The sequence below is a fragment of the Loxodonta africana genome, chromosome X, assembly GCF_030014295.1.
Source record: "Loxodonta africana isolate mLoxAfr1 chromosome X, mLoxAfr1.hap2, whole genome shotgun sequence".
NCBI classification, from domain to species: Eukaryota; Metazoa; Chordata; class Mammalia; order Proboscidea; family Elephantidae; genus Loxodonta; species Loxodonta africana.
In genome coordinates, this window is record NC_087369.1 from 88,297,534 (window position 1) to 88,310,237 (window position 12,704).

Sequence of the window (12,704 nt, forward strand, 5' to 3'; positions counted from 1 at the left end):
TGGATTCGAACTGTTGACCTTTTGGTTGGCAGCCATAGCTCTTAACTACTACACCACCAGGGTCCCCCACCTCTGCAATATAGTAGTGTATTGCACAGACAAAAGAATTTCTGAAGCTTGACATTCCTTTGGGATTGGACCAGATTATAGGCTTTGAAAAAAAAATGGTGGAAAATTTTTTATTATCTAAGGATAGATTTGATTTGGGGATAGCCAAGTCACCTGAAACTCTGGTGAAATAAAGTCAGTAATAACCTGAACATAATTTTTAGTGAAATAAACATGTTAAAGGATAACCTACTTTACTGTTAGAATAAGTATCTATAGCCTCTTAACATGCCATATCGAAAGGAAACTATGGTTACTAGCAGAGGCAAGCATTTTTTTTTTTTAAAGCTTTGTTTGGGGCATATAAACATGTACCTGATTTTATGATAAAAGAGGGAGAATGGGCATAGCTAAGGGAAAACTACAAAATATTCAGCTTCTCTGGAGGCATGTAGAGGCCAGGTAATGAGGTTTCAATCTACTTGCTATAACTTGGCAGCTTTTGTATCAAGGGTGTTTGGCAGCCCTGCCTTGACTTACATGAGTGATGCAGCTGCTGGGAAGGAGAAAATGGTGCTGGATTACACACAGACAACCCAAACTAACACAAACACACATAGGTTTCCTGGTATGTAAATTCTTTTTGAAGTTAGAGATCTCCTTTTACAGAATTTAGTATATACCATTAAAAAATCAAACTTCTTAGCTTCTCAATATGAAATAAACTAACTGTGCAAAAGAACCACAATTAAATAGGACATCAAAAGCTATACATTTTCTATGAAACAATATGTGCACAGACTTTCAAAGCTGTGAAAATGCAATAAAGAGCACAACACATTTTGGTCACTTTATTAAATGACATTAAATAGTTTAAGTTTCAACTACTAAACAGCACTTTGAATGGTGAAAACACAGATAGTATATTGTCATACTTGAATGCTTTTCTTTAAAAACACAATTCCAGTCCTTATATATATTACAAAACAGCCTTAAAGGAAGAAGTGACATCTTTTCTACAGTACTTAAGGTATTCAATACAGAATTGAAAAGCAGTCTAACAGAAACAAAGGCAAGTGTTCACAGCTGTATGATTTCAGCAGCCAAAGCTGGATGATGGACTGAAACATTACTATACAACTGGGACAAAACATATACAATACCACAATACTAAGCAAAAACGCTTTACACCCAAAGAAATAAAACAGGTTACAAAATGTGGAGAGTTTAGCAGGCAAAACTGTATTACAAGCAACATTTTAAATTGTTATTTTTAAGCCATTGCAACTATTTAAAACATCTAAAACAAATATAAAAATGAGTCTTTTAGTATCTTACTGATGTGATTTTCTGTCTTTAAGTATTTGTTAAAGCTTGATGTTATACTCAAAGTACATATTACGTAGCTAAAATGTCAAGTGAGAAGAGTATGCAAAGTGGTCCAAGTTTTATTTCAAATCCTCTTATTTCCAATTAATCCTTCTATCTATTATTCTTTAAGCTATAGTTTCATCTATGGTGAAAAAGATTTAGAAGGTTGCCTAAAATTTTCACATCTATGTCTTTGAGCAAATAATTAGACCATGTTGAAAATTTCCAGGTCTAGTAAATCAGGTTTAAAGTATTCTGGACTTGTAGAAATACCAACTGATAACAGATGGCCAGAGCATACTGCCTTCAAATATTTATCTCATAAATCTAGTCTTCTTCATTTCTTCAAAAGTAAATGCACATCTACACACCCGCCTCCCCGCCCAATTAAATAAATCTGATTATGTGGCTGATGTAATATCTGAACATATGAAGTTTGTTAATAACATCTCACCATGAGGGTAGAGGAGTTGGGGAGGTGCGAGTGGTGGTGGGAGGTGGGCTGGGGGTGTAGTCAGCCATTTTACACCAAAACTTCACAAATTCTTTATCACAAACCTAGTATTTTCTGGATGTTTTACCACTACTTCTTTTAAGATAAAAATGGAAATTTCCTAATCATCCAAACAACTCAAAACAATTTTAGCAAATGCGAAACTCATTCTAATCTAGTGATACCTAGAGCAAACCCTTCATCCAGCTTTTTTTTTTTTCTTAGAATTCCTTAGCTGTTCCCACTACCTGTTATATTACCATCTCAAAAATGGTTTTGCCATGATGAGTTGACTCCCGCAGTCTAACAATCTTTTCCTTTAAGAAATTCAAGAAATCAAATTATATGTGAATAAAATTACACATCATTTTTACATACCTAGGTTAAGAAAAAAGAAAATGTAATGATATTCCAGTAAAACTTTGTAAAAGGGTATCAAATGAAGTAAAACCAATCATAAAAATGCCTCACAGATCTAAGCTAAAAAAAAAAAAAAAAGAACCAGAACTTTGAAACATTATTTATTTAAGAAAATGTAGGGAAGTTGGGGTCAAAGAACATGATGAGAGAAAAGAAGGAGAAGAGCATAAAAGCCAGTGATTCTTTAAGATGAATTATTTCACAATACTGACAGCACTGGGAATTGTTAAAGCACATTCCTCATGTGAACTTAAAGTCAGCAGTGGTTCTGCCATTTTGATGCTGTTTATAAAACAGGGTGTGAACCTAACAACCACAACTTTAGCATTAACCTCCTAAAATGCTAGAATTTGATTTTCTTAGTCCACATCCCACTGCCAGCAACAGGATGAAGCACTAGCCCTGGCACCAAGCAGTTAAGAGATGTGCTTTTTATTAGTGCCAGGAGAGAGAAAATTCAAGTGTGGAAGATAATCCACAACCCTGAAAATTTACCAGTAATTATTTCAGCACATATAACTGAAAATAAAAAATGGCAGAAAGACTAGAGAAGAAAAAAGGATTCTCTTCTCAGGCTATACTTAAGGCTGTTTACACAATGCTAAGATAAATGCAAGACTCCTCCAAGCTTTATAGCAGTAGTATTTAAGAATATTGCACACAATTCTGTGTCAAAGATAACCTTTAGTTTCTAACTTTTCAATCATAGACATGATATAGCAGGAGCCCAGTTTCAGACTTCAGTCAAAAGAACATTTAAGACCATTTCAATCACTTTAATCAAGAAATGGATTAAGTACAAAAGTATTTCATAACTTGAGGAATCAACTCTAAGAACTCAGCTGTGTTTTTACCTGTAAAGAATGAATATATAAATCTGTATTCTTTCCTAAATTCATTAATTTTATGGTTGATAAAAGCAGGCATAAAAGTTTAGAGAGGAAACCTGTGGAGCTGTTACTGTTATGGAAGAACTTGTTTTCACTGAAAACAATTTGAAATATCTTCTGTACTCAATGTGTGTAAGAAGATTCTAGGCAACATCACTGACAAACGTCAGGGAGAAATGGTATGCCCTATTAAAAAAATTTCTTTAAACTAATATGGAAGATTGGCATTTAAGGGGACCAAACTATTTATACAGTTGAGTTCTGTTAAGTCATTGATTCCTAAAAAAATAAAAGATCTTTCTATGATTTTAACAATCCTTTAAGCTTTTAGTGCAAAATCACATTGATTTCCCTTGGGAAGGTCCTGGATTTTTGCTTCTCATTGGGGGGGGTGCACGCTGTAATGGTGGTGGCTGCATACCACCAGCCACTGACTGATACATTCCTCTCATATCAATCTGCTGGTAGTTAGAAGGATTCATGATTAGATTTGGAGGCTTTGGCATCATGAGGTGACCGAGTGTTGCTTGTTGATAAGTCATCTGTTGCTGCTGCTGCTGATTATACTGCTGCTGGAGCCTTCTGTTCATAAGTATCCGCTGAACACAACTGATTAACTATAGAAGAGAAAAGAGAGCTGTTAAAAGGACACGACCTATCTCAAAGAAGCAAGTATCAAGTTTTGAGTTAAAATCAATTTGTTAAGCGGTACCATACCAAAAGGAAAACACATTATAGTTATCACCATTACTAATTTGATGGCATTCACAGGACCATTACTGTAGAAACCAGTTACTAACACCATTTAGGACTAAATTTTCTTAATGACCTAACTATTGTATTCTAAGTGGCATTTAGGTGAGTTGCCATAGTAACCTGTCCCACACTGGATTAATCTCAAGTATCACTTACAGCAATTTTTGTCAAGTCTCCTTTCTTTGTCATTCCTTTGAATATTTCACACGATGACAGACAAATAAACATTTCTAGTGACAAACACCAAAGGAAAAAGCACTTGCAGGGAAAATAATTGCTACCTGTAATGTCTCAAATTTCCTAAGATAACTTAAAACCACATTAATTCTGCAGTGCTTTCTAAGTAAAATTCATGCCACAGAAATTGATTCCTTGGTGTCAAGAGTCGAAATTTCCCAGTGTAAGGCAGATGGCTGGTAAAGGACAATTTCGGAAAAGATGAGCAAGGATCCTGGAATATGTTAGTCTTTTAAAGAATTATATAATTTAGTAGGAACTTGTGATATATATCATCCATAGTTCCGACTTTTTACTCTCAAGTAAAATATATATATAAAAAAAGAACTATGCCGAAAGTTGTTTAAAATGGTAAATGTGGTTTAAAAAAACTGGCAAAAATTCCTATTTAGATGTCCAGAATATGTTAAAAAAAAAAAGAAAAAGAAATATGAAAGAGATCCTATTTAAACTTTAAGGAAACCCATTTGGGAAGCTGCTTCTTTATAACCAAATATATTACCTTTACTGAACATTACTAGGTTTTTTGACAAAATTTCTTCCAGGAATAACCAATGACCACCCATATAGACAAGGGCTTAGTTACTGACACAGATGTCACACAAAGCCCTTATTATAAATTCAAGAAAGCTAAACATAACCTAGAGATCGTCAGAATTCTTACCATCTGTTGTTTTGTCAATACGTCATTGTAGATTGCTTCTCTTCGTTTAACATCAAGCTCCTGGCTCGCTTGTCTACTTAATGCTAAAGCCTGAACTTGGGCCTCTGAGAGATTCATGTTTTCTTTCCACTAAAAGAAAAACATTTCTATTTACTCCTTACTGCAGTAGACTGAAGAAAAATAATTAAGGTACTTAAAGATACTCAGGATTTTTAAAGGTTTTTCTTTAAAGAACATAGTGATGTAAAAGTAGGATACTAAGTTGTCTACTACTATACACGCATTGACTATCTTTGGATTGAAATAATTATGTGAATTTACTTTATGCTACTGGTTAACTAAAAATATGTTTATGTAAACAATGTACACATATCTATGACTGATTGATTCCACAATTCTTAGAATTTACCCATTTCTCCTTTGTGTCAACTATATTTTATATATACATATATATATATATATAAAAAAATTTATATATATATATATATATATGTTGGAAACCCTGCTGGCGTAGCGGTTAAGTGCTACGGCTGCTAACAAAAGGGTTGGCAGTTCAAATCTGCCAGGCGCTCCTTGGAAACTCTATGGGGGCAGTTCTACTCTGTCCTATAGGGTCGCTATGAGTCGCAATGGACTCGACGGCACTGGGTTTGGTTTTTTTGGTTTTATATATATGTTATCCAGTTTATTAGTATTTTACTATTGCAAATCAAGCTATAAGAATTATGGTGTTTTTCCCACAGAAAGAGTGAAGCAACAAAAATAAAAATTAAAACAAACGAAGGGGGGACCACAAATTGGAGGCTGGAGTAAGACAACTGCCAATTAACTTACTACAGCTGAAATTATATCTTCAAGAGGCTGAATCCTCACTGCTGTGACACTGTTTGTGGCTTCCACAACTTTTTCTCTTCCTTGATTAATGAGGTCCTAGAAGAATGCAAGAAATAAGTTATACAGGGCACGTACAAGACAGTATAGTTTTAAAGTTTAGTGATTGGCCCTCTTGCCAATTTACAATACTTGGTTGTAAAACTCTTAATAATTCAAAACAAAAGCAAAATTCAGCATCAATAAAAGTGAAGGAAAACTCATCAATGCCAAAATGATACTGTTAGGAAGATAAAAGTTTCGGTTTTAATGTACCAACAATTTAATAATTTAAATGAATCCACAGACGCGTTTTAAAAAGACAACCGCAGATTCAATTAAGTTATTAAACTGTTGGTACAATAAAACCTAATCTTGCTTATTTAATTCATAATTGACTCTAGTTTTAAATCACTTACTTCATAATACTGGGCATTATCATATACTTAATGGTACATCCCTGGTGGTGTAGTGGTTAAGAGCTACGGCTGCTAACCAAGAGGTTGGCAGTTCGAATCCGCCAGGTGCTCCTTGGAAACTCTATTGGGCCGTTCTACTCTGTCTTATAGGGTTGCTATGAGTTGGAACTGACTCGACGGCAGTGGGTTAGTAGTTAGTAATGGTACATCTACATTACATTAGAATATAAATTGATGTATTTATCCTTCTGCCAAATATTAATTTGCTTATTCAAAATATTTTATAACTGAAGAAAGTGCTATTTTCCTACCCAGTCAGCTGTCCTATTGTTTCTTAACTAAAATAATTCAAACTACATTAATTCAAGGCCTGATTCCCTTGTGCTATGAACAAGCCACATTTTACCATATACTATATTGGTTCAAAAAGGTCAATGATGAAAGTTTCTTGGTCTATTTGGAGGTAATCTTTTGGAGAATGTGAGATTCCTGCATAGGGAACCCTCAACAACCAGGCACTTGAAATTGCCTTTAATTCACGTTAAACTACTTTTGTACTTCAAAACTTACCTCCAGCTGTTGATTACTCATTGCTGACAGGGCTCCCAAATTGAAAGGAATATAAGGAGTTTGAGAGTTGAAATTGACAGGGGGTAAATTGGTCCCAGTTGGTATGTTGAAACGCATGGTCAGTCCCTAAAAACAAAAAATTATGTACTTTTCACATTATGATTTAAAACTTGAAATTCTACATCACCTACTAATTTAGAAAAGAATCCACATTCTCAGATCTAGGAAATTATTAACACTCTTCTACACACAAACAAAACACCCTTTTCACCCGAAACCAAGATCTTATTACACAGAAAGCTTTAACCCCTAAAGGTTTACTCTTTTTCTGTTAATTCCCACAGAATGGGGCAACTCAGAGAATTCTGATGAGATTCCTAATATCACATTAATGTTAAATAAGTTTGGCACAATGAGTTTAGGAGTTTAAAAACGATTCAGGTATTAGGATAACATTTCCCATGCTCAGGCACATTTTTGTTCAAGTGGATTGGTATTTAAAACAGACACAAAATTATTTAAATAAAGTTGCTGCTAGAGATTACCATTAATGTCCAATAATAGAATATTTTTGTGTTCTGATACACAGTCAAAATTTAGATTTCATAGTATATGTGCATAGTAAGCAACATTTACTCCCACCTCCAAAGAGTTCCTGTATGTTTGTTACTACAATGAGGGTGATGATGGCTGTTAATAATGCTAAGTATATAGCTTCCCACTCATGTCTTAATTCAGTGAAGGCTAAAGAGAAAATATTTTCTTCTCTTCTTTCCTCCCACTTTTCCACCAAAGGTAGCCGAAGCCTATAAGATTCTCATATTTGGGGACTGTTTCTGAAGATCCACTGTATTACTACCTGTTTCAAATGTGATTCTTTTTCTTCCTCACTACTCTTTCCAAAGACTAAGATAAAAGCAAAAACTAAAAAGTATTTTGAATGAACTACCTTCTTCTCTGCTTCATACTCAGCCCAAGCTGCTTTTCTTTCTTCTTCAGTCAATTCTTCCTCTTCTTTGTGATCCAAAAGAGAATCATGTTCGTGATAGCCTACAATGTGTTCTTTATGTATCTGAAGAAGTTCTGCAAGTATGGTATCCTGTTTAGAGGGTTTGAAATAATAGAAAATTATTTTGTCTCTCTGGATCGTATCTCTACATTTCTATGGTCAACTCTTAGACTAGAAACTAGACACTAGTTGCCATACACATTTCTGATACATATGATAAATTATCTAAAAACAGTCACAATACAGGCAACACCAGCTTTTTATGCAAGAATTTCATCTTTGTATAGCACGTGTTAAGAATTCAATAAAAAAAACTTTTTCCACCTTTCAACATTCAGGGTCATTTTCCCCCTAACCGTTTCCCTATTTTCTTCATGAACATTTTGTTCTGTGTTTAGTTCAGAGTTAATAGTTATGCTAACATAAGTCTGCTTAAAATAGTGATCGTATTGGATGCTTGTACTAAAAATCATGGCTATTCTTGTTTATACATATGGGAACAACTTTGTTTTCTCAACCACTTTAGCTACCAAACAGTACACCGACAATAAAACTCAATTAGGCTAAAGAGTTACAGGACAATACAATGGGAATATATACTCCTTATATTCAACACAGAGGAAGGTCAAGTATAAATTACACTGTAAAGATCCATCAGTCAAATTTAAACTGATGTATACTTTTATCTATTATTATAGTGTCTTAAAAAAATCATGACATCTTAAGTCAGTTTTTTCAGGTTAAAAAGTAAAAGCCTAAAAATTGGGATCATTTATATACTCAGTAAGAACACCAAACTCTTGCTCTGTGTAATATAATCATGAGAGAGCAAGAGTAAGACACAAAGACAAATTGGATGGGGAAGAGAATTAAAGTGAATCACAGATATGCTACTAATAAAAAATTAAAATATTCACAAGTCGTTTATTAACAACTCAGACAAAAATATGGATCTATAAAAAACTAATTAATCCACTTTATGAAAGAATTTTCCATAGCTGTTTTTTCTCTTTTAAAACTATCTTACTTAGATTATAAAAACAATTCATGTCAATCAAAGAAATTTCAGAATTTACAGGGAAGTATAAAGAAAGACACATTTATCATAGTTTGACCATTTGGAGGTAAGTACAATTCCCATTATATGCACTTTAATCTCTTGCAGGGTTTTCTATGCACACCCATAAAAATATGTTCATTTTAAGCAAAATTGGGAAATTATACATACAATTTTGGTTTCTGTCTCATCCCATTTCATATTCTTATATAATTATAGAATATCTCTTTAATGGATACATAACAGTCCCTTGTTTTGGCCACTCAGATATTTTGACAATTTTTAAAATAATTTATTTTTGTTGTTGTTAAGAATATACACAGCAGAACATACACCAGTTCAACAATTTCTACATGTACGATTCAGTGACACTGATTACATTCTTCGAGTTGTGCAACCATTCTCACCCTCCTTCTCTGAGTTGTTCCTCTCCCATTAACATAAACTCACTGCTCCCTAAGCTTCCTATCTTATCTTTCCAGTTGGTGTTGTCATTTGATCCCACATAGACAGTTCTTAAAAGAGCATAATGCTCAGAGCAGACATTTTTTACTAGCTAAGCTAAACTATTGTTTGGTTTTAAGAAGACTTCAGGGGTATTTCTGGTTTAAGGTTTAAAGATTATCTCAGGGCAATAGCTTCAGGGATTAATTCAGCCTCCATGGCTCCAGAAAGTCTCGAGCCCATGAGAATTGAAAGTCTGTTCTGTATCTTCTCCCTTGTGATCAGGATTCTACTGTAGAATCTTTGATCAAAATGTTCAGTAACGGCAGCTGGGCACCATTCAGTTCTGGTCTCACGGCAGAGGAGACAGTTGTTCATGGAGGCAATTAGCCACACATTCCATATCCTCCTCCTATTCCTAACTCTCCTTCTTCCTTTGTTGCTCTAGAATAGAGACCACTGCTGTGCCTTGGATGGCTGCTTATGGAGTACTGAGTTTCAGTTTATGTTAATGAAAAAATCACATTAAGGGTAGGGTTGCACAGCTGATTAACGTAATTGCTGTCAGTAAGTTGTACACCTGTAAAAAGTTTAGTTGGCAAAAGTTGTTCAGTTGGTGTATTTACAACAATGACAAAAAGAAAAGGTAGCTGCTGAGTCTGCTTATAAAAAACAAAACCAAACCCAGTGCCATCGAGTCGATTCCGACTCATAGTGACCCTATAGGACAGAGTAGAAATGCCCCATAGAGTTTCCATGGAGCACCTGGCGGATTCGAACTGCCGACCCTTTGGTTAACAACCGTAGCACTTAACCACTATGCCACCAGGGTTTCCGAGTCCACTTATATAAACCAAATACCTCATGGGATTTTGTTCCTCGGTTTGGAGGTTTAGGGTCATGATTTCATGGGACATTCCAGTTAAATGGCCTAATAACATTTTTAGTGCTTCTGTTCTACCTCCTGGAGCCTTGCTGGTGTAGTAGTTAACAGCTCAGCTGCTAACCAAAACATCGGCAGTTCTAATCCACCAGCCACTCCTTAGAAACCCTATGGGGCAGTTCTACTCTGTCCTATAGGGTCCTATGAATTGGACAGTGACAGGTTTTTTATTCTACCTCCTAGTTCATTGGGTAGTACCTGGAGTCTTAAAAGCTTGCAAACTGTCATTCAAGTTACAACAATTGGTCTCTACTTGCCTGCAGCATTTTCCATAGCTTTTTAAAAGCAAGTTCCCCAAGAACTAAGTATGGACTTAGTGAAGGAACATAATTACTAATCAAATGAAAGTATGGGGAAGTATAACACATTAAATTGAAATTTAATCTGTATCTAGTAATGCTTAATACATCTGTAAATTTTAGCACGAAGCCCACTTTTGAGTAGGATTTTGTCTTTACATCTTCACCCACATGTAGAACATAGAGTTCAACATACTGGAGAAGCCCAAATGTCTGCTAAATTACTCAAGATGAAAATTTCAAACCATCAGCCCCTAAGTTTTTTCTGAAAAATAGCAAATGCTGACACTAATTCCAAATACTGTGATATCTGGTACCATGTAGTCAAACAATTTTTATCTTGCTACCCCAAAAATATTTGAGACAATTACTTCTTTTCATGAAACCAAAGGAAGCAATTCTCTTGATACAGCTGTAACTGAGACTTCATAATTCATTTTGATATGCATGTGTTATTTCCTTTGTTAAAAATAGGTAACATTAAAAAACCATACAAACAAGAGGGCTCAAGGAAAGAGGGCTCATGGAAGTCTGCTTATGGAATACACAGAAGTTAACAGGTTTAGTTCTTTTGAAACGTTAATACTTCTCACCTACATCAGTGCAGAAACCTGCAATCAAAGCTGACTTCTCTGGCTTATGTCACACGGAACAGGTTTATCAACCCTAGATAGATCTCCATAGCCCAGCATTACTGACCAGGTAGGCAGGGAGACAGACCATCCTGCGTTAATTCTATTAAAAGATAATGCTTCCTACATGCAAAAATGCTCAACATCATTAGTCATTACCAAACCAGTTGCCACTGAGGTGATTCTAACTCATGGCAACCCCATTGTGTGCAGAGCAGAACTGTGCTCCATAGGGTTTTCATGGCTGTGACCTTTTGGAAGCAGATCATCAGGCTTTTCTTCTAAGGAGCCTCTGGGTAGGTCCAAACCTCCAACCTTTCAGTTAGTAGCTTCACGAGTAACTGTTTGCACCACCCTGGGACTCCTATCATTAGTCACTAGGGAAAAGTCAATTAAGTCATAATGAGATACCACTTCATACCCATTAGGATGGCTATTATTATTTTTAAAAAATGAAAACAAATATTGGTGACAATGTGGAGAAATTGGGACCTTCACCCACTGCTGGTGAAAACAACATATGATACAGCCAATGTGAAAGTTTGGTGTTTCCTCAAAAACCAAAAACATGGAATTACCGTATGACCCAGAAACTCCACTCCTGGCTATATACCCAAAAGAACTGAACCCAAACCTAGTGCCGTCCAATCGATCCTGACTCATAGTGACCCTATAGGACAGAGTAGAACTTCCCCATAAAAAAAAAAAAAAACTGAAAGCAGGGGCTCAAATAGGTACTTGTACACTTGATCACAGAAGCATTATTCACAATTGCCAAAAGGTAGAAATAACTCAAATGTCCATCAACAGATGAATGGATAAATGATGTGGTATGCACATACCAAAATCCACTGCCGTTGAAGAGATTCCAACTCACAGTGACCCTATAGGACAGACTAGAACTGCCCATAGGGTTTCCAAGGCTGTAAATCTTTAAGGAAGCAGACTGTCACATCTTTCTCCCAACGGAGCATCTTTCTCCCAATGGAGCGACTGGTCTGTTCGAACCGCTGACCTTTCAGTTAGCAGCCAAGTGCTTGAACCACTGCACCACCAAGGCTCATTTATAGACATACAATGGTATATTATTCATCCATAAAATGAAGTTCTGATAGATGCTATGACATGGATGAACTTTGAAAACATTATGCTAAATGAAATCAGTCAATCACAAAAGGACAAATATCCTACTTATATGAAATATCTAGATTAGGCAAATGCAGAGACAGAAAGTAGATTAGTGGTAACCAGAAGCTGGGAGGAGAGGAGAACAGGGAGTTACTGCTTAATGGGTACAGAGCTTGTCTGGAGTGATGCAGAAGTTTTGGAAACAAGTAGCGATGATGGTTACACAACATTGTGAGTGTAATTAATACCACTGGGTTGTACACTTAAAATTTTTTAAAATGGCAAATTTTATGTTAAATATATCTTCAAACAATTTTACAAAACATAATGCTTCCTTACATGTGCACCTCTCAGGTCCTCCTCCCTAAAACATGACTCAATACATAATAAAATCAGATAACTGCATAGTATTTTTAGCAAGCAACCAATCCAAACATAATGAGAAAAGTCAGCT

At 35.4% G+C, this 12,704-nt stretch overlaps 1 protein-coding gene across 8 annotated transcripts in view; it reads right to left on the reverse strand.

Moving 5' to 3' along the window:
* Positions 1-2,093: 2,093 nt before the first annotated feature.
* The window catches only part of ATRX (ATRX chromatin remodeler), a 414,424-nt gene continuing 403,813 nt past the window's right edge, over positions 2,094-12,704 (reverse strand). For all 8 annotated transcript variants that reach the window (XM_064278569.1, XM_064278575.1, XM_064278573.1 and 5 more), the window contains 5 exons: positions 7,688-7,837; positions 6,739-6,864; positions 5,714-5,809; positions 4,880-5,008; positions 2,094-3,839 (listed from right to left, as the gene is read on the reverse strand). In XM_064278569.1, coding sequence (XP_064134639.1) covers positions 3,561-3,839; positions 4,880-5,008; positions 5,714-5,809; positions 6,739-6,864; positions 7,688-7,837 — 780 coding nt within the window. In that variant the 3' untranslated portion in view covers positions 2,094-3,560. The remainder of the gene's footprint in view (positions 3,840-4,879; positions 5,009-5,713; positions 5,810-6,738; positions 6,865-7,687; positions 7,838-12,704) is intronic.